Consider the following 19,639-nt stretch of genomic DNA (forward strand, 5'->3'; position numbering starts at 1 on the left):
AATAAACGAGACTGATACAAAATGCAGTTTTGACAGCATACATTGTGTCCATACGAGGAGCACTTTGTCAGTATAATATACTGGTATAGTTACACTGGAAAAATGCTCATTGTAGACCTGGCCTAATGTAATCATATAAAAGAATCTTGGAAAAGATTGAGGGTAGACAAGCCTCCTGAACATGTTCAGTTTTAGAGTCGCTTCTTTTCTGCGTTCTTGCTGTAAACTCTTGTCACTGAGTGTGCTAGATACTATGTATTGATACATTTTTCTAACAGAAGGGCAAGTATCTGGTAAATATAATTCTGAAGAATTTAGTCTTAGTATGAAATGAAGGTCTGTGAAAAAGTTATGGGAATCTTGACTTCTATGGAAGACTTAAACTACAGTTTTTGGAGCATTCCAGTTTCTTTTTAGAATAAGACAAAAAAAAACCAAACAACCAAACTCTGTTTCTTACTATACAAAACCTTAATTGATATTTTTTGGTTTATTTCTCAGTGCCTTTGGTTTGTAATTACAGAAGTGGCTGAACTATTAGCTGTTTTAAAAGTTGTACTCTGCTTGTTCAACCATTAAGGTTAATATACTGTCATGTAAGGTTCCTATTAAATATTTTCACAAGCTCAATACAGTCTTGTAACTAAAGAAGAAGAAGAAGAAAATATGTGCACAAATCAGGAACTTTAATCTGGCCCCCAGCTTTCATCCACATATCCTGCCACATAAGCCACAGCACTTGGCTCTGCACCTGTCCTGATTTTATCCTGTGTACCTTTATCTGTCAGCCCTATTCGCTCAAAGCTAAAGAAATACATTGTTTTAGAACCGAGATTCTCTGACTGTGGTCTGTGGCCCACCCATTGGTGGTCCATGGAGAGCTGATCACATGGCACTGGCTCCTTTACTTACTTATTTCCACCTGGTAAATTGCATTAAGAGAAGTTAAAAATACATTATATACTTTCTTAGGGTAAGATTATGCCTTAAGGTATAGCCCTGAGCAAAGGGTGATGCCTTAGCTGCACTGTCCCAGGAGACATGTGCTTCAGAGATCCCTGAGCCACAGTTCCACCACTGCTGTTTGGAGCGTGGGAGTGTTTTACTAGTCCTTTACGGATGAAGCATTCACTCCCACCTTGTACCCAGCTAGTTTTGATGGGCAGCTTGTAGTGGGATTTATTTAAGACAGAGGAGGACAGTATATATATGGGAGTGGGCAGCTCCTATTCTTCCCTCTCTGCCAGGAGCTGAATGCAAGGCCTTACGTGGCCCCACAAGGAGGTACAGGAGAGCCTTACTCCACCTGCATGGCTGCAAAAAAACAGAGTACAACTGAGCCTCCCAGGGTTACTTTTCTCGTGGGAACAATTGCTGTTGTTGCCACAAGGATGTTATGTGATTGTAAATGGGTGGATAGGTGATCTTCCTGATCACCAGCGAGAGTGTGTTTGTTCACAGACAGGTGAGTGAGTGGTCCAGGAGACATTCTCTCTATTAAGATGTGGCCCACACTATGGAATAGTTTCAAAACTCATGTTTTGGAATTTTGTGCTCATTCTTTAAGTCCACATTGTTACAGAACCTATCTACTTTGGAAGTGAGTGCTCCCAGCAATTAGCCTCTTTGAAAGTAAGTTCTGCTCTCAGGTGATGAGTTCCCCTTTCAGCTCTTCTCTGCATTAATGAAGGTTGTTGCAAAAGGGAGCATCCGCACCTCTTCCATTTTCGGGCGTTGTAGAACAATCTAAGAGTTAATGCTCTTAAATTGGTAGGGGAAAATATGAAGTACATTCAGTGACTTTAATGTTGCACATTACTGTTTTCAGGTGCAAGAGGTTTTTCTTTGTTTTTATTGCTTCCCCGGCTCTTCTTTTGCCAGGTAAATTCAACAGGGCAAAATGATGCCTTCTAAAAGGAACAGGTTCACTAAGGTGGGAAAGGAGTTGTACTCTCTCAGAAACAATGCCCTTTCTAAGGCAAACTGCCCTCAGTGGGGGAGCATGATGGAAAGAGCTTCTTGACTCACATTTGAATAGATGTACTTAGTACTGCTGCCAATACAGCTCTGCTGGTTCACAGGGGAGGCCCGGGGCCATGACAACGCTAGGCAGCTCCTATTGCCAGTCTGCACTCCAAAGCATCCTGCAGCCAAAATTATAACTGCCCCCAGTGTGAGCTTCTTGATCCCATGCGTGGCTGGCTATAATTTGGCCCAAAGTAATTTGATTTCCGTTGATGTCAAATATGTTAGAACATTTATGAGATTTTGGCAAATCCCACTCTAAAGAGTAAGTGCTAAAATGTCATAATTATAGCATATTAAACACAAATCTACATTATGGCTTGGCCTTAAATATAGTTTTAAAGGTGTACAGTCTGATTCAAATTAAAAGGTCAAGTTTTTTACATTGTACAATTTTATTTGTAACTATAAAGCACAACACAATTTGTGGAAGGAAAAACATTATTAAACTGGCAGTATTTACTCTGCTAAGGTGAATAAAATGCAGCATGTAGTTCTGAGTTACAATAGCCAGGGGAAGGAGCCAAATCACTCGACTAAAAATTAGTTTGCCAATAATTTTGCAGAATGATGACAGCATTGCTTCAAAACAAATCCTTTACAGGGAAATGGGATGACTGCATGGCTGGCTCTCTGAATCATGAACTTCCCATCACTCCTGGACTGAAAATTGCTTTAACAATTAATCTTTTGGGGATTTCCCCCCCGCAGAAACCAGACAATAGTTAATATCAGTGACTGAAAAGTCAAGTTGTCTAATGGACTGGATATAAGAATAGAATCCTTAGTTCTAAATCATGGGTTTGCCATTGATTTATTGTATTGCTTTGTACGAGTAACTTAACTGTTCAGTTTCTCCTTCCATAAAATGGGGATAAGACCTCACAGATCTCACAGTAGCGTTGCCAGGATTTGAAGATGAAAAGTGCTGTGTAAGCCTTATTATTATGGGGAATTTTCTTGCACTTGACTATATGAATCCAATTTAAAGCAACAGTCTAGGTACTTCCATACTCTAGATAGACAGAAACAACTGTAGGTAACAGCACAAAGAGCTAGTGGCAAAGAATGTAATTGGGGAAAGAAGTTGGAGGCTCCAGAGAACTGAAATGGTTAAATCAGTACAAGATGGTTGCTAGAAAATATTTATCAAATTAGAATAGAGACATGAAGAATACTGGAAAGAGGATGAGGACTGTGAGGTGAGGAAAATGGCATTGAATACAAAGCTGCACTCACTTTCTTTTGAATGATTGAAATGATCTCCCTAAAATTCAGGGAAATAACACCAAAATTAATGTAAATATTAAAAAGTTAAATCTCCACGTACATGTCAGAAGAACTCAAAACAGGGTCAAATAGCACATCTTAGAGAACTTTTGGTGAGTTAAAATGTACTCAACCATAATAAGAATTGCTTTGGAGATTTTAGGGTCACAATTAGGCAACTCCCCTCTCATTCAAATATGTATTTTTGTGTCAGTCTTACTCAGAGAAAACCTCCTCCCATTCTCTTCTAGTCGTTATTTGGAATCAACACCCAAATGGGATATTTCCTTTTCCTTCCTCACATTCCATTTAGAATCCTGTTTGTAAGGGCCCTCATTACATTGCTCTGGTGCAGTAGCTTCCATGAGTATTTTATCATCTAGTTGCTGAGCAGAATTTTTCCGAGGCTCTTGATAATGGATTTTAAGTAACGGGAATATAACAGCATTAGTTACATTGGTCTTTAATGTTGGTTACTGGCTTAAAAAATACAGTTAGGCACTTTCTTAAACATGCTAAAAAGCCGAAAGGCCCTCCAGAGCTTTTCAGAGATGCACCATTTTTTAAGATAACCTTTTCCATCCATCTCAGAAGTTCTGCCAGTCTCCTGGTCTGATTGGCACAGGCTACCAGCTGCCTAGGGAACAAGTAGTTAATCACAAGCCTGCCTCTTTCTGCTCACAAAGAGTGAGGAAGGCAAAGTTACTGCAATAGAGTTCTGAGGTTAAGTGCATAGATGTCTGATTGGGTGTTTGCATCTGATATAAACATTATTTTTATATTTTTGTTGTAGAAGATGATGTGTCAAATGTACAAATAATGTGTGCCTGGTGCCAGAAAGTGGGAATCAAGCGCTATTCCCTGAGTATGGGAAGTGAAGTGAAATGCTTCTGCAGTGAGAAGTGCTTTGCAGCTTGCCGAAGAGCATACTTCAAGAGAAACAAGGTAAGAGAGCCAAAGAAAGATGTAACTCTACACAGGCCTAGCTCAGGTCTCATTTCATAGCTAGCAAAAAATATTTTTTTGGGTTCTTATGGTTTTGTCTGTTCCCTTTACCTTTCCATATGTATTGTCTGTTGGACTATCACCCCTTACTAATGTGTAACCTGTTTTCTCAGTTTCCCTCAGCTTGATGCCTGAGTTTTGTGAGGGTGGATGAATTTAATTAGACTATACTAATAATGCACTATAAAATAAGAATTATGGTTCTGCTCTGGAATCTTATTATATTTGCTCTATGTGTAAGACTAGGGGAGGGATCTTCATAGCTGTGTATAGGGAGGTAGACCTACAAGTCTTACTTTTGGTAGGTGGCTATATCTTGTGCAGCTGAAGTCAAGAGAAGTTTTGTCATTGATTTCAGTGGCAGCAGGATCACTGGCGATGGCATATGCAGTTAGGGCCTGACCCAAAGTGCAGTGAAGGCAATGGGAGTCTTTCCATTGACTTCAGTGAGCTTTGGATCAGGACCTTAGTTTCATGCTTTTAAAGTTTATCTTTAAATGTAAACAATTATGGACTTATTGCTTTAAAAAAAACTCAGACATTTTGGTGTTATGTGTGGGGTAAGCAGTGACAAAACCATCTATCATAGCATGAGGATGTTTCCAATAATCTGAAAGATCATTTATCTCAAGTTAAAATGGAATTCTAATATTGGCTTGGTTTCCCAAAGTGAAATGACACAAAAATTATTCTAATCTGTAAAGTGCAGTGACTGAAGTTGCCCTGTAGTTTATTTTAGCAGCTGGTTTGTGCAGCAGAATATAGGGTGTTTCTGTTTTAAAAAACAAAAAGGGAACACCGCTGCAAAACACACCAACTTTTAATTGTTACAAAAAATAGCTATGGCAGTTTGATACTTATTAGTGTAATAGAGGAGTCCTTGGGTGAGACTCATTGATCTAGACAGCTTTATTTATTCATAAAATCCTTCACATTTTTGTTTCTTAAACCTACATATTTTACTCTTGTGCTGCAGAACATTTGAAGTCTGTCATCTTAAAAATAATCCCCCCTCCCCCAATCTGATATTTGAATCTATAGTTTAAAAAAAATGGATTTTAGATGCAAGAAACATTGTAGCTTCAAATTACCCTCCTTTATAAATTTGGGTCACATCATTCTACCCCCCCCCCCCCCCCAAAAAAAAAAGTCTAAAGAATTAGGTTGTAAAAATCAGCAGAGTGGAATTTTAGTGGCAGTCTTTGAGAATCAAGCGCATAATGTTTACTGGAGCAGATAGGCAAGTTAAACAATCATGTGGAAGCTTCTGTGAAGTGTAGTGTTTATCTCTTTTTATTTGGAGGATGTGGGGTGGGTAGGCAGAAATGCACCGAAGATACTCCATATCTTATTCAGCTGCAACTCCCCTGGCTTCCAGTGACAGGATTTACTTGAGCAAGGAAGCACACAGGAACATAGGAATTGCCAGTTGTCCATCTAGCGCAGTACTGTATGTCTGACAGAGGCCAGTACCAGATGCGTTAGGGGAAGGGGCAAGAAATCCTGTAGAGGACAATTATGGAATTACTAATCCACAGTGGGGCCTAAAACCCATGTGTTAGTCTTTGGCTTATGCCATGAAGCAGGGGGCTTATATCCCATCTAAAAAACCTTTTAAAAAGATTCTACTTAATGTAATTATGGATGTTGTCATTATCCATATCAGTGTGTCATCCTGTTATGACTAAGAAAATAGGATCCAATTATATTTTGTGGCCATAAGAGAGACAGATTAATCATGTATTATGTAAATAAATATTCCCTTTACCAGCTTTAAATTTGTTGCCTGTCAGTTTTGTTGGATGTTCCCTTTTTCATGTATTATAGGAAAGGGTAAAGGGAAGTGCCCAATATACCTTCTTTGTATCATTCATTCTTTGCATCAGATATGTTATCATATCATCTCTGTTTGTCTCCTCTGTAAACTAAACAGTCCCAAATATTTTGAATCTCTCCTCAGACAGAAACCTCTGCATACCTCTAAGCCTTTTCTATAGATCTCAAGAACAAAAGAAGTTCTTATTCTTTTAAATGCACATTTCACCACAATAAATTGCTCTACGCTTTTCTCAAATAGGTCACAACAGTAACTGATTTTCTTCTGTAAATATTAAGGATCAACATGTGTCCTACTTTCCCATTTGCCTTGAGGAATTAAGACATGGCAAGGCAACACAATTGACAGCATTTGGATCATTGCTTAAAAGCCTTATTTAAGTTAAAGGACCAAATTCCGCCCTCGGTTACACCTGTAAGAGCCTGTGGCTGCATGAGTGAATCTGAGACCTGAACCTGGCCCATACGTTATTCTAGAACTTTCTATCACCTCTATATTCATGGTGTTCCAGATGAACAAGCACAGGATGCAATACTCAGGGAATTTTAATGCTGCTATTCAAGTTAGGCAGGTTCAGTAGAGTTCAGCAGGCCCTTATTATTTTTCACTTCACTCTAGCTAATAGAACAGGATTTTGAGAAACACGGCACAAGATCAAAGTCATAGAGTTTAAGGCCAGAAGGGTCCACCAGATCATCTAGTGTGACCTTGTGCATACCATGAGCCAGTGCTTAATTTGTGTCGAGGCTTGAGCCCTGGCACCTCTGGGCTTGCCATGTCAGTTATGAAAGCTGTAAAAAAAATCGCTTGATCCCTGGAAGTTAATTGTTTGAGTTTCAGCATCTCTTTCATTACAAATTAAGCACTCCCATTAGCCCACGGTATCACTCAGCACCTGTACACCTAACCCAACAACCAAAATTAGACCAAAGGATCACAGCCCGCAGAAGACTATTGTTATGTGCAAGGCAGGCAGAGAATAGGAGGGACTGAGGTGGACCAATGCCCTATGCCCCTGCAATTGCAGGGAATTGATTAATGAGATATCCTCAGTTAATCCCAGCAAGAGACGCATTCTATGCGCTGCAGAGGAAGGTGAAAATCCCCAAGGTCACTGCCAATCTGGCCTGGGGGAAAATTCCTTCCTGACCCCTCTTAAGGTGATCAGCTAGATGCTGAGCATGTGAGCAAGAGCCAGCCAGCCAAGCACCTGAGAGAGAATGCTTACTGAGAGCACTCTCCCACGCTGTCCAGTGTCCTATCTGCCATGATGGCCATCCCTGATGCTTCAGGGGAAGGAGACCAAAAACCCCACAGAATACATTGCAGGGAAAAACATCCCTTCCTGACCCCTGCAGGTGACTGGCTGAAGTCCTGCCATAAAACATAAACTGGAAGGGACCCCCACGCTCTCAAGTTTTGCCCTGCTCCGCACATCACAAGCAACCCCATCATGCAATCCCACTCATAAATTTGTCAGCCCTCTCTTTAAACTCATTACATTGTTTGCCCCCAGAATTCCTACTGAGAGGCAGTTCCAGAACTTCACTCCTCTAATGGTTAGAAACCTTCATCCAATTTCTGGCCTGAATTTGTTCATGGTCAGTTTATATCCATTTACTCATGTGCCAACATTGTCTTTTAGTTTAAACAGCTCTTCACCTTCCCTGGTATTTACAAGTAACAAGGCTGCAAAAGTTTCAGGTATACCCAATGACCTTTTAAACTCTTATTACTAGTCTGGCCATGTACCTGTCTTCTCCACGAGTCTAATGTTTATTTATGTATTTGAAAAGTTACACCACTCTACAGCTTCTCATTTTTCAAACAGGAGTAAAATGGTCACATTTCACCTGCCTTATGCATGTTTTAAACAGCATATCTTTGCAACAATATAGTGTTGTATTACAATAAATATGTACAGCTGCTGTATTTCAGTGAGCTGATAGGACTTTGTGGTCATTTCATTTAAGGCTTGAATTTCCTAATGGATTGTATTAAGCAGTCTTCCCCGCTCCCACCCTGGCTAAGAACTGCTATAATAAGCACTTGCTTAAAACTGTAGGACTGTTCAAACAGTAAAGAATAAATCATCATTCATGTCTCAAAACATTATAAAATAATGATGCAAGTTATACACATCTTAATACCAATTGCTGCACATAGAATTAAGATTATCTCAGCATTTAAATAAAACAAAAATCCTCTCCAATACATTTGGCAAATGTAGGCTCTGATGTGCTGCTCTCTTTACAAATTCCCAGTTGGGTTAAAGTCTGGGAGGAAACCAGCTGAAAGCACCCTATTGAATGAAATCTATAAGGAAGGCACACAAACTCTACAAAAGCACCATTAATGTGCAGCTGTATGTTGGAGGTGCATAGTTGCATGCACACTACAACACCACCTGCACCCTCACGTGTACTATTCCTGCCAAGAGTTGCAATAGTCTGGATAACAGGAATCATTGCTAGACTATGGAATGGACTTACATTGCTGTATGCCCAAGTCATAGGTATGTATTGATTCTCCATGAATTTTGTCACAGAGGGCTTTTAGAACAGCAACACCTGGGTAGCAATCCTCAACCTTGTGCTCCAGCTGCAGTGCAGGTATATATGACAGATAAATATAGTGAGACCCAACCACAATATGACTCTTGTCTAAATTACTAATAATAAATGAATAAAAGAAAGTTCCGTATTTTTTCTACCCCTTTAGGCAGAGAGATTAAACGTTTAGATTGTTTCTGCATCTGAACTCTTGTTCCTGTTTTGTCTGCTATACATAGTCAAATGTACACCGTGAACTAGTGCATAATGATAACCTGTTGTGCATAATAATACCAATTAAAAGCAATGTTGCAAGAAAGGGAGTTTTTCATCCTACTGTTTGTAAATGAACAGATTTAGGGTTAAAGCTGTTCCAGTGCTCCCTTCCTTATAGATTTCATTCTATCGACTAGCCAATGTAAGTCCAAGAATCACAGCAGCACATTGCAAACCCACTGGCCCACAAGTTTCAGGATATTACATTTAAAGAAAATATTGAATTCATAATTAGACCACTGAGTCTGAAGCCTGAGAAGATTAATTTTTAAAATTAGTTTATTGAATCAATGGGTCAGAAAACAAATTTATTATGACCCAATGGCTCTACCTAGAATGAAGACTGAATTCATACAGGTTACGAGATCCATACATAGATATGTTAGAGACTGATTTTCTTGATTTGACTAGGGTATTGGAGAGAGAGTGAGTGCAAAATTGTCAGGCAGTTTATTACACTTGACCTTGTTGCTGCTTTGCACTGCCTTACAATCAGGAAAAAAAGATGATAAATGTTTTTGTTTACAGCGTAATCAAATCTCACTTCTACAAACAAACAAAGAAACATAAATCAAAAACTAAAAGTTTGTTGCACAAGGAAATGGAAATAATTATAATTTTCTCTCCTTGTGCGGAATACTGATCTACAATACCTGAAATGAATCAGTAGCACAGGTAGCCAGGTAACTTGCCTAGTGAGGCTCATATGGCATTAAAAACATATCTCCCAGAGGGCTGTAATACATTCAGGAGACAGAGGAGTCAGACATCCCTCATGCAAACATGGCATCATTCTACAAGAGAGAATCTAGCTTTACTCCTCCCACCACTTCAAGGTGGAAGGAATGGCAAGTGGTATTTCCATTGTAGCATTGGAATGAAATGCTGAAGATGATGCATTTTGTACTATGGAAATTTTTGTCTCAGTTGTGTACTGAGAATTAGTGTCAGCAAAACAATTGGGGCCGTCAAAAGTAATACACATTTATCTAGTGCTGAGTAATATTACATTAGATAATTCTTTTCACTTTCAAATTGTGTTGGCTAATTAATGTATACCACTATGTGATTACAATACACAGAACTCTAAGTAAACAGACTATTGTTTGCCCCCAAATTAATACTGAAAATTGTCAGAGAAAGTTCTCTTGATTTCAGGCTTAATTATGCAGCCTAACTGCATCAGAAATATTTAACAATCTTGCTATTAAGTCAAAGAATAATGACAAAATTGTCTGCTCCCTTTTTTCCCCAGACATCTGTACAATTTTATTTGTGAAGTGACTATCATTCATGAAAATTTTGGAAATTGTTTCACTAGATATAATGCAGTTAATGTCCCCTGACATTAAAAAGCTCAGGTTTAACATTTTAAGGTTCCTTTTCTAACATAAGCTTTGAAACACGTGGGAATATGAACAGCAAATCAATATTTTTCCTGCCGATTCACCTTGTTTTACTTAGGTATTGAGAAAGGTCACAGTAGTGCAGGTGGTCTGCCCAGTTAGCATGGAATTGCAGTTGCTTGGCTTTACAGATTTTGTAGGGAAGTGTAATTTAAGAAGTAGTTCACAGTCTTGCTTCTACTGGGGATGCTGCTTTACAGAGAGAGAGAGCAGGGTTTCCAGTTCATTATAGGAAACAAAGGATTCTTCCTAAGGCTCTGGGGAACCAAACTACTCTCCATTGCTATGTTAGGATATAATATAATACTGATGAACAAATGCAGATAGGAAACTGGGTTTGGAGAGGAAATATTTTAAAATGTGGGGGATGACTGCAAGCTTTTTGATTAAATCTCTGGAGAGAGGGGAGAAGAAAATCGTCATGAGCGGAATAGATTAAGAGCCTGTGGGAGTGTAGAAGGCTCCACAGGATAGGGACCAAAGGTCTGGAACAGTGCATCCCAAAATGGAGCAGATTACTGAGGTATGAGGCAATTCCTGTCCCACCAAGTGATGCGTGGGGTCATCAAGATGGGTGGGGATTATTTCCCTCTAGATCTCATCTACAGCTTTTTTATTTATTAAATTAACAAGATCAGAAGTCAGATAAAACCCTTTCCAAGGGGCTAAGATTCTACTTGTGATTAGAAGAGAGGAGTGAAATCCCAAATTAACCCATTGGTACCATCACTCACTATCTCCCCATGCTTATCAACATGAAAGTATAATGTGTTAGCATCTCTAATGAAGAAATGCACCAGCACCTGACTGAGGCCACCAATGGCTTAATGAAGGTAGTTGGCCAGCCAGGCTGTGCACATCAGTTTGCAAACAATGGACATTTTACTGTCCATCTGCTGCCATTTAATACCATAAATTTGAATCAAGTTCCCATTGTCTGAATTACTAGCAGGTATGCAATCCAATTAAAAGCTGTGTTTGCTTTTAATTTTAACCACCAAATCACATTATCTCAGGTCATATTGCATTCTGGCTACTTTGGTTATATAGAGATGAATGTGTTAATTATGAGTTCAAGATATACTGTCTCTTGGACAATGGGTATTTCATTCAAATGAGTTGACTCATTTATCTGAGGTGTCCTCACATCACTTCCAAACAGCTAAAGTGCTTGTGTTGCCAGTAATAGGTTTTGTTATGTACACATGTAACAACGAAGTAATTTCATTATGACATGACTGGATAAGCTTTTATCATTGTCATACACTAGGTCTATGTGATTTTTAGCAGCTGGGACAGATTTAAATATGAGGGTACTATGACATTTTAATAATGAAGATTAAAACATGGAAGAAGCCATTGTTTACTGGCTACATTCTCACAGTGACTGAGAAAGAAACCCTGCTTCTCATTCCTGTTGTTTTAATTTTACTAAGATGCTTACTTGAAGTATTTTAAACCTCTCAAGAAGAATGTGTATGGAGTAGGAATTTGTGGGGGTGACGGATGTATATTTTGCTGCATTAAGAAGTTTGGCAAGACAGGCTTCACTGTCTCTGCCAAGAACATTTATTATATCACCTTGTGGGATTTTTTGATTTCAAAGTCCAGATGACTCAAAAAGCCTCACTTTACCTCGGAACTTCTTTGGCTCAGTTATGTTTTAGCTAGACAGAGACAGTTGTTCAATAACACATTGCTTTCGTCCCCTGTTCCAGTATCTCAACTCGCATCAGCTCAGATTAGTTCGGGTTACTGTAGCATCATATGAAATATAAGACTGCAGTCTTCAGCTCTGTTTCCACTCTGTCAGTTCAGGCTCAATATAGAAAATATTGTTTACTATGATGAAAACTTAGGATGGATGCAAAGACATTTAAATCTAATGTGCACAGAGTATATTTGATGCATTTTTCTCTATTCTCAATGTACACATTTATCATTAGTACTGAGAAGAGCTGGGCAAATAAAGCAGAAAATATTAAATCAGATATTCTATTTTAAAAATATCATGCCATTTGAATAAATTATTGAATTAATTTATGAGTTAACTTGTCACTCAGCTCATTAAGTTGGACAAATATTGAAACAAAGTAGTTTAATTATATTTATTGAAAAAAGTTCAACAAACTCATTTTTTGAAAACTATTATTGGACTAGCCATAATGCTGTGTATGGGACCCATTGTATACTATGAATTCTGGAAAATGTTTGAGATAATGCAATTTACTGAGCACATGAGTTAAGTGAAACTCTTGTAGCCTCCTGCTCTGATAGTGCTGTGGTGGACATCAGCATAAAACCCTAAAAAGAAAAGTGGTGTAAAACCCTTGAACTCAGATGAAGGTGGAAGTCATTTCCAATTTTAAAGTTTTCCAACAGCACGTGTCAAGACCTCAATACTATCCTCATTAGTTAAAACCACAGCAATTTCTAGTAGCAATTTCTACTGGAGAGATAGAAGTCAATGGAGCTGAGGATCTGGTCCTTAATTTTAAATGTTTTTGAAACCTTTTTTAACCTAGAAACCAAGATGTAAGGTTTCTTCTGAATTGGAGAAATATTTTTCCTTGCGATACTTGGGCCATATTAAGATGGGACTCTAAGTGGATTTAAAGGAACAAGTGATGTAGCTTGCACCTTCTGGCCCCTTATGTGTGAAAGTTACACTCCCTTAGCCTAAGACTACAGGCCTTTACTGATTTACAATGAGACTAGGGGAGCCCTTACACATCAGCCCAGAATTTGACCCAGTGAATCTAAATGAGTGTAAGGAGTTCAAGTGGGTAAAACTGACATGCTGAGGGGTATAACAGGAAAACCAAGTAACAGAAAGGTGCAAGTGAAAGTAGGCCAAGCCCTGTAAGATCAATCAGTGCTGGATCTGTAAGTGTCAAACCTGATGGAGAAACAAGGAAAGTTTTATATGGTAAAAGCTTCAAAAATGTCAACTATTTTAGCTCTGGAACATCAGTCCGTTAGTAGTAGAAGAGTGCTTGCTGGTCAGCTAAGTTCAGCTACAGGATGTTCTCTATTACAAACTCAAGCATTTATAACTCATCCATTTGAATTTAAATTGGACTGAACGTAAACATATGCTTTAAGTCATCAACCTGGATGCAGTTTTGTATCTAAAGTAAAGGCACTCGTCTGTTTAATGATTTTTAGACACAGTTATAAAAAAATCTGTTTTTTTGTGTGGTTTCAGATGCTTTGGATTTATTTTACTCCCTAACTAGAAAATGTCAGGCCAAATTCTGTCCCATATACATCCATGCAATTCCATTTAAATAGACGAAGTTACTCAGGTGAAGGTCAACTCTGTTGGCTGGTATATGCAGCTTGAGAGAGTGAAACTAGAGCTTCTCCTCCATGTATTTTAGGAGTTAGAGCAGGGACTAGTCTGGACAGGGACTAGAATTCTGTCTGGCCCTTGCATGAGCAATGCAGCAGGAACCCATGTAACAACTAATTTGGATATTGATCCTGAGGTAGGATCTTCAGTGTAGGTAGTGGAAACAGTCTAGATGAGCCCTTTCAGTATTAACTTAGTTTCCAGGACTTCATATCTGTGGTGTACATCTATACTAATGACATGGAAGAGAGGTCATGAAAACTAAGTTTAGGCTAGAAGGAGTAATTTAGATTATCAGAAAGGAGGCCACCATTTAGATACTATTGAAAGATCACTGCAAAGTAGAGATGACCGTGGGGTGAAATCTCTTTAGCTACAAATCTCAGGTGATAGAATCGTAACCCTTACAGTTGTAGTGTGCTACATTTTTTCCAGGTTAGGAAAAAACACAAGAAGAAAGTCAGTATATTGAAAGAGAGTAAATAATAGTGAAATCTTACAATGCAATAATAATTGTTGATTTTAACTACTCAGTGTTAAATAGTTGAGTGGCACATTGTTAAATAGTTGAGTGGCACATTGTGGTTTGGAGGAGCAAATGATCAGTACAATAATAGGCTGCTTTTCAACCACAGAGGTGAAGAAAAGGGTTAACAGTAAGAAAGTTTAAGAAAAAAGAAACACTGAATCATTCTGGAGGCTATTTCAGAACACCATATTAGAGGCACAGATGGTACATATACCTCTGAGTAAAGAAAAAGTAAAAAGGAAAGAGTAAATCTGGCATGGTTAAATGGAGAAGTACATAAGCTTAAAGGGACAACGTCAACTTAAAAATCACACCTTTCAGAAAATTTGTTACCTACTACTGTCACAAATAACACCTATGATTAGTGTAACAAGAGATTAGAGAAAAAAAAATGTTCTCTGCTTTTCAGTTTGCTTACTTTGGGCCTCATGAAAAGCCCACTGGAGTCAATAGAAGACTTTCCACTGTGTTTAATGAGCTTCGGATCAGGTCTTTTGTATGTTTGAGAGTACTTTGTGTATAGTTTCCTTGTTTTGCCTGAAGTCAGTCAGTTTACTTGTTGTTCCTGTGGGTCTTTCACACACCAAGAGGGGTGAGAAACATTAGCTTTTTTAAATAGGGAAAAGTGACTTAAGGGGGCCCTGGGGCATTTGTCCTGGAAATACCACATTTTTGCACATTTAAGGCAAAACAGACATCCTTCAAAAAAGTGGAAATTCTACATAAGCAACATAAGTAGATTAGAACACAAATATACCAAAGTATACATTAGAAATAAAGAAGACAAAGAAATGATCTAAAGCAGTGCTACTCAAAGTGGCGGTCAGCGGACCGGCACCGGTCCGCAAGCCATCGGTTGCCAGTCTGCGCGCACACTGGAAAAAAAAATTGCCAGTCCCCCACATCAGATAGCTTGAGAAGCACTGATCTAAAGGACAAATGTATAAGGTTATCTCGAAAATTAAGGACATATCTAATCACAATAGAAGCAAGAAAGGAGTGTGTGAGACTATCTCCTCTCAACCACCAAGTGGTGAGTAAGGCAGTCAGAAATTGTGAAGGAGCAGAAAAATCAAATTAATTTTCTGCATCAGCCTTTACAGTAAAAGATTATGAGAAAATTCCTATTCCAAGGGCACTTTTCACAAGGAAATCAGAATGTGGCCTTAACAGAAATTGAAGTCTCTAAGGAGGAAGTTGTGGAGCAACTTCAGAAACTCAAGTGCAGTAAATCACCAGGACCAGATGGTATTCATCCGAGTGTTCCTAAGGAAATAGAAGTGTGAAATAGCAGAGAAATTGACAAGGATATGCAATATATTATTAAAACAGACAACTGTTTCTGAAAATTTGAAAGTTGTTTGTGTGGTGCCTATCTCTCAAAAAAAAAAAGAAGAGAAAGGAATTATAGATTGGTGAGTTTCATCTTGGTTGTAGGAAATCCAGTTGAGAGTCTAATTTATTTTTATTTTATATAATAACAGAATAGTATAGCTTTTGGTTAGTTATAACCAGATAGGCTCTAACCAGCATTGCTTCTGTAAGGAGAAATTGGGCTTTAGAATGTAATAACAAAGTAGACAAGGGTGAATCAGAGGACATAGCTTATTTGGATTTTGGCATTTGTTGAAGTCCTTCATAAAGTTGAGCATACTGATAAACAGCATGCTGTACACCAGTTGGTTGATGTCCTCCACACAAGAGGTGGCTGCATTTCTGCACTACTGCGTGTATGCAGACAAAAATTTCACACTTGGATGCCTAAAGTTAGGTATCTAAACACAGTTTCAGCAATTTAAATAAAAATTGCTTGATTTCCAGAGGTACTGAGTCTAGAGGTGGTTGAAAAATGGTTTACCCTGTCCCTGCAGAAAATTTTGATGAAAATGGCGAAAAAATAGTTTGTCTAATTGTCCATGGAAAATTTAGATTTTTTTTTTTTTTGGCAAAAATTCAAGTGCCAAAAAACCCAAATCAGTTAAAAAACATATTTTGTTTTTTGGCTGAAATATTTCAGCTTTTGAGTGTTTGGTCCTTTGACAAAAAATTGAAAATTTCCACAGACAGCAGACACTTTTTGCAAAAATTCATTTAATAAAAAACCCCTCCGTTTTTCTATTGTAAAAAAGTTTTGACAAAAAATTTGACCAGCCCCAGCTGTGTTTACAGCTCCACTGACATGTATAATAAAATATCAGACAGCTCTTATATAGCACTTTTCATCAGTACAGCTCAAAGCGCTTTACAAAGGAGATCAGTATCATTACCTCTGTTTTACATATGGGGAAACTGAGGCACAAAGAAACTAATGTGACTTCCCAAGGTCACCCAGTGGGACAGTGGTGGAACCAGAAATAGAGTCCAGGTCTCCTGAGTCCCAGGCCAATGCTCTCTCTGCATACATGTAAACTTAGGTGTCTAATTTAGGCACCCTCGTGTGAGACTTCTAGATCTACTCTGTAAAGTATTTTGAAATTTTTGGGAATGAACAGTAACATGTAAATGGAAAGGTTATCATCACCATCATCATGACAATTAAGGAAAATAACCATGAAGTGAGAGCAAAATCTTGCCGTATTTTCAAAATTAGTAAAAGCAAGAGGAAACAAAGAGTTGTACTCAATGCTGCTTCTCAAAGCAGAGAGAAGATCATAATGGGGTACCCCAGGGAGTACCTATTCTGATCAATGTTATTGAATTTATTTATTAATAATTCGGTGTAGGAAGTGACCAACTAATTGATGATCAGTGAACCATAGGAAAGCCCTGGCAACCCCCCCCCGCCCGCCCCAACTGCCATGCCAACTGTAGTTGAGGGAGCAGAATGGCCCAGGAACACTATTCTAGATTTACACCATTGGAGGTTCCCATGGACTGTGGTGAGCCTCCTGCGGCCAGTTGCACCAGCTTCAGGGCCACTATCCTCCAGTGGAGCAGCACAAAACAGCAGCACTACACCCTGGATCTGGGTCCATTATAAATTCAGCCTACATCCCATATAAAATAATGGACAAGTGTTAAAGGGGGGGGAAGTTAAACTACACAAACAGGGGATAACAGCTCCGCAAGCAAAGCAGCACGTAGGTTTTGCTAGACAACGATGATTTCTGTTTATATATAGAATTACGAAGTTAGCTGATGATGGGAAATTAGGATGTGTAATATATTGGGAATTTAGTAAAGCGTTTAATATGGCATCCCATGAAACCTGGCCCTGAGATTAATTCAAATCAGGCTGAAAACAGGCTCATGGGCTGTAAATAAAGTGTGAGGATGAACAGCATCACATCATGTTATGGATAGGGATGTGCCCTTAGAACCTGTGTTAAGTCTGGTTTTATTTAATATTTCATTAATGGTCTCTAAGAGGGAGAAGACAGCATGTTCATAAAATGTGCAGATGATACTAAACTGGGAGGAGCTGCAAACACAAATGAGGACACAGAACAATTCCCTCAAGAAAGTATAAATATTGGTAGAAAGCAACTAAATTAACTTCAGCTTGGAAAAGTGCAAGCTAATACTATGTAGGGAAAACTAGAGTGAAACTGATATTCAGTGAAAGGGAGAAATCTGGACAGTGATGCTGAATTTGGGGATGATAGTGGCTAATAAATTAGACATTGAGGCGGCCAGAGAGGAAGTGGCTGTAATTAAATGGGAGATAAATAGGGTGTGGTAAAGCATTAAACTATAGGAAAGTGAGGAAGGGATGGTGATTATTGTAATAGGTATAATAGAGAAAGAAACAGCAAGACTTGGTGGCAGTCTAAATGTGCAGAGTGAAAGACAGGGAGGAGTCAAAAACAATCTCAAGGTTGGTAGGCTGGTTAATGACAAGGATGGTGGTGTCTGCATCAAGAGAGAAGGAGGATCAGTGGGTTTAAGAGAAAAGATGAGGAGCTTGTCTTTTCCCATTTTGAGCTATTGGGATTAGATCTATTAGCACATGATATAGTGTCATGAGGGAAGCCCCACCACTTGGAATGTTTAAAACTGGAATGGACAAAACACCAGAAAATGTACATTAGGGAACAAACTTGCATTGGCAGGGAAATTGGCTATATGGTCTTTTCTATCTCTGACTTCTATGCTGCTGTGAAAATTAAATGGGTAGTATATGGCAAACAAAAAGGAAATAGTACTTCACCAGACTGTAAGGTAAACCTGTGGAATCCACGGCCACACGTCGTAGTGAAAGGCCTGATCCCCAAGACATTGAATTAAATGGGAGTATTTGCATTGACTTGAATGAGAGTTGGATTAGTCATTAAATTAGGTAGTGAGATTGACTTTAAAACAGGTGGAATATATTGATGACCATTAACATAATTTATAGCTAGGCTAGCTAAGACAATAACAGGAACCAAATCCCATACATTGGAGCTGTTGCCTGCCAGGATCATCCCCAGATGCATTTTACAAGTTAATAGATTATGGGGCATTTTTCTACCTTCCTCTGAAACATCAGTTGTTGGCCACTGTCAGAGGCAATTTGCCAGATGAGATGGACAAATGGTCTGACCAGTATGGTGAATCCTATGTTCCTAATCAGAACGGTTCTAGTGATGGTATGTCAAGCATGAAGGACTTTGTGCACATAATCCAAATGTCAACAGAAGTGTCCTATTCAGTGGGCCAAAATCACAGCTGGTGTAAACAGACATAACTCTTCAAGTCAATGGAGTTGTGCCTGCCTACGCCACCTGTGATTTTGGCCCAGTATATGAATTGTAATTGCTCCATTTACTTTACATTGGATCTGGAGGAGCAGTAGGCCTGATACAACGTCACTGGAAAATTTGTTTTTATTTTATTTTTGTTGCTTAAATGAAATTGTTTCATATAACTTCTAATCATAGATAAATGGCTCACAAGAACTCTGTGCACTGTGTTGAGTAAATGTTTTTATAAGAGGAGGCACCATCTTCAACTCACTTTATCTTATTGTCCCTAGATATTTCAGCACAAACGTAATGTCTAAGGCCCCTGGAATGTGCAGGCACTTCCATTATGCCTTACATTTTATAATAAAGAATATGGTGCAGTTTATAAGTTATGGCATCAGGAATTTCAGCTATTTGTGTAATATTAAAAAATTCAATCCACATAAATAAACTTCACAAAACATCATTGCACCAGTGTTTTTAGACCGTGTACAATATGGTTTCTAAATCAACTAATTCTGATTGTATTTCCTTTAGGTATATTTCTCTGAAACATTTACAGTTAATTTTACTGAACTAAATTTAAATTGCAGATCAAAATATAAACTCACATATCAATAACTAGCTATAGCGTTAAACCAAAGGGTGAAATCCCGGCCCTGCTGAATTCCATGGCAAAACTCACATTGGCTTCAATGGGACCAGGATTTCACCAAAA

The 19,639-nt window shown here is 38.5% G+C and overlaps 1 protein-coding gene across 2 annotated transcripts in view; it reads left to right on the top strand.

Annotated features, from left to right (window-relative positions):
* Positions 1-19,639, top strand: part of SOBP (sine oculis binding protein homolog) — a 140,201-nt gene that overhangs the window by 22,742 nt on the left and 97,820 nt on the right. For both annotated transcript variants that reach the window (XM_048844872.2, XM_048844870.2), the window contains exon 4: positions 4,088-4,239. In XM_048844872.2, coding sequence (XP_048700829.1) covers positions 4,088-4,239 — 152 coding nt within the window. The remainder of the gene's footprint in view (positions 1-4,087; positions 4,240-19,639) is intronic.

This window comes from Caretta caretta, chromosome 3, assembly GCF_965140235.1.
Source record: "Caretta caretta isolate rCarCar2 chromosome 3, rCarCar1.hap1, whole genome shotgun sequence".
In the NCBI taxonomy this organism is placed as follows: domain Eukaryota; kingdom Metazoa; phylum Chordata; order Testudines; family Cheloniidae; genus Caretta; species Caretta caretta.